Genomic DNA, 1780 nt, shown 5'->3' on the forward strand with positions numbered 1-1780 from the left:
TTGTGACCACTGGAAACTTTAAATGTTAAATTGCAGGTAGTTCGATCAAAAATTTTACCTAAAATCCCCAAAATACCGAAAATTGGGAGGTACCGTTATATGGGGGCTATACCAAAACGTGGGCCGATATAGCCCATCTTCGAACTTGACCTGCCTATGGAAAAAAGATAGTCGGTTGGAAAAATATAGCGCTCTAGTTCATTTGCGGACGTTAGAGTGATTACAACAGACGTACATGGCTAGATCGTCATAGAATTTTATCTTGATCAAGAATATATCTACATAATTTATAGGGTCGCAAATGATTAGTTCGATGTGTTACAAACAGAAAAACAAACTTAATATACCCACCATACTATGGTGGAGGTAAATAAAAATGGAATACCACATTGTGGGTATACGACGAATATTTCCTGGTGTTACATGAATTTTAGCAAAACAAAGTTATAATACCCTTCCCACATTGTTGAGCAGGGTATAATAATTCCATATTTGCTCAAAGTATTTCATGGTGGAGGGTATAAAAAGTTCGGCCCTGCCGAAATTAAAGCTTTTTAACTTATTTCTGTTGTATTTGCAACGTTATCTCTGGGCTTGGCATGTTTTCGTGAGGATCATAAATATTTTATAATGTATATTTTACTTGTTTGACATTTATTTATTTGTTCCATAGGTTCCATACATGTGGTTTTGATATAAGGGATTTCCCCAAACATTTCCATTGGTCGATTGACGATGCAAGAAAAATTTGTACCCTCGACAAAACTACACATCTGTAGGCCTGTGTAAATAAACACTTGCTGCTCTATGACTTGTCCATCAGTTAATTTAAATACACATACTCTCAGCGTACAGAAGAGAACCAGTCAGTCTGGGTTTCAATGCCAAACAAGCAAGAACTGCATCATCATGAAATTCGTAATTTCTTTAATTTATTTATTTGTTTACATTTCAATGTGTTCGACAGCTGCTATGTTAAGTATTAGCGAACATCCCGGTAAGAATAAAAATATATTAATGACGGATAGCTATAAAAGGAGTATATTTTATTCAGATTATCCCGGTAAATGCTATGATTACGTATATGGAATAGGTCCCTTATCTTGGGGTCAAGAAATCAATGACCCGAAAAAATGTCTGCATTTGATGTGTCGCAATGGAAGTTGGCTCGAAAGTTATTCGTAAGTTTCTATAATATACAAAAACAAAAATATTACTACTATTTTATACATATTAATGTATTATCCATTTTTTGTAGATGCGGAGTATATGGTGTACCACCTGGCTGCGAATTAAGTAAACCTATTGTAGCTGCGTATCCGAAATGCTGTCATCGTGAAATTATTTGTAATAATGTTATGGAAAATAATTAAAAACGTGTAATAAAAGTATTTATTGCAAATTCCAATATAGTAAAAAGGAATTATATCAGGTTTTTGAGCAACGAAAATGTGAATTATCTCCAGTGTGACTTCAAAAATCGTGTAAGTCTTAAAGAGCACTACAAACTGGGGATTTAAACCTTGCCAGAAAATGCCTTAGCTCCACCGATAGCTAACATATGTATATCTGATTTGAAGAAGAGATTGTGAACAATGAAAATAGTCCACCTCGGGTGGTATGAGGGATATACAAAATCTGCACTGACAAATTTTCTGAAGAAAGTTTCGTAGCTCCAACAAAGACCAAATTTCGGACCAAATAACAAATTTTGGCCATTTAAATTACCGAAAATCGGGAAGTACCGTTATATGGGGGGTATATACCAAACATCCAAATA

The 1780-nt window shown here is 34.6% G+C and overlaps 1 protein-coding gene across 1 annotated transcript; it reads left to right on the plus strand.

Annotated features, from left to right (window-relative positions):
* The first annotated feature begins 865 nt into the window (after window positions 1-865).
* On the plus strand, window positions 866-1408 carry LOC141406679 (U-scoloptoxin(16)-Er9a-like). The gene is made up of 3 exons (XM_073992573.1): window positions 866-997; window positions 1055-1181; window positions 1259-1408. The coding sequence occupies exons 1-3, from the start codon at window positions 910-912 to the stop codon at window positions 1371-1373; spliced, it is 330 nt and encodes a 109-aa protein (XP_073848674.1). The 5' UTR covers window positions 866-909; the 3' UTR covers window positions 1374-1408.
* The last annotated feature ends 372 nt before the right edge of the window (window positions 1409-1780 follow it).

This window comes from Musca autumnalis, unplaced genomic scaffold, assembly GCF_047663935.1.
Source record: "Musca autumnalis isolate F117 unplaced genomic scaffold, ASM4766393v1 scaffold_5, whole genome shotgun sequence".
Lineage (NCBI taxonomy): Eukaryota > Metazoa > Arthropoda > Insecta > Diptera > Muscidae > Musca > Musca autumnalis.

What these genes read in the sequence shown, in the direction of transcription:
- LOC141406679 (XM_073992573.1), top strand. Translation starts at nt 910, where the DNA reads ATGAAATTCGTAATTTCTTTAATTTATTTATTTGTTTACATTTCAATG. An exon ending in AAGTATTAGCGAACATCCCG is followed by an intron (nt 998 to 1,054) that starts GTAAGAATAAAA and finishes TATTTTATTCAG; the next exon opens with ATTATCCCGGTAAATGCTAT. An exon ending in AGTTGGCTCGAAAGTTATTC is followed by an intron (nt 1,182 to 1,258) that starts GTAAGTTTCTAT and finishes CATTTTTTGTAG; the next exon opens with ATGCGGAGTATATGGTGTAC.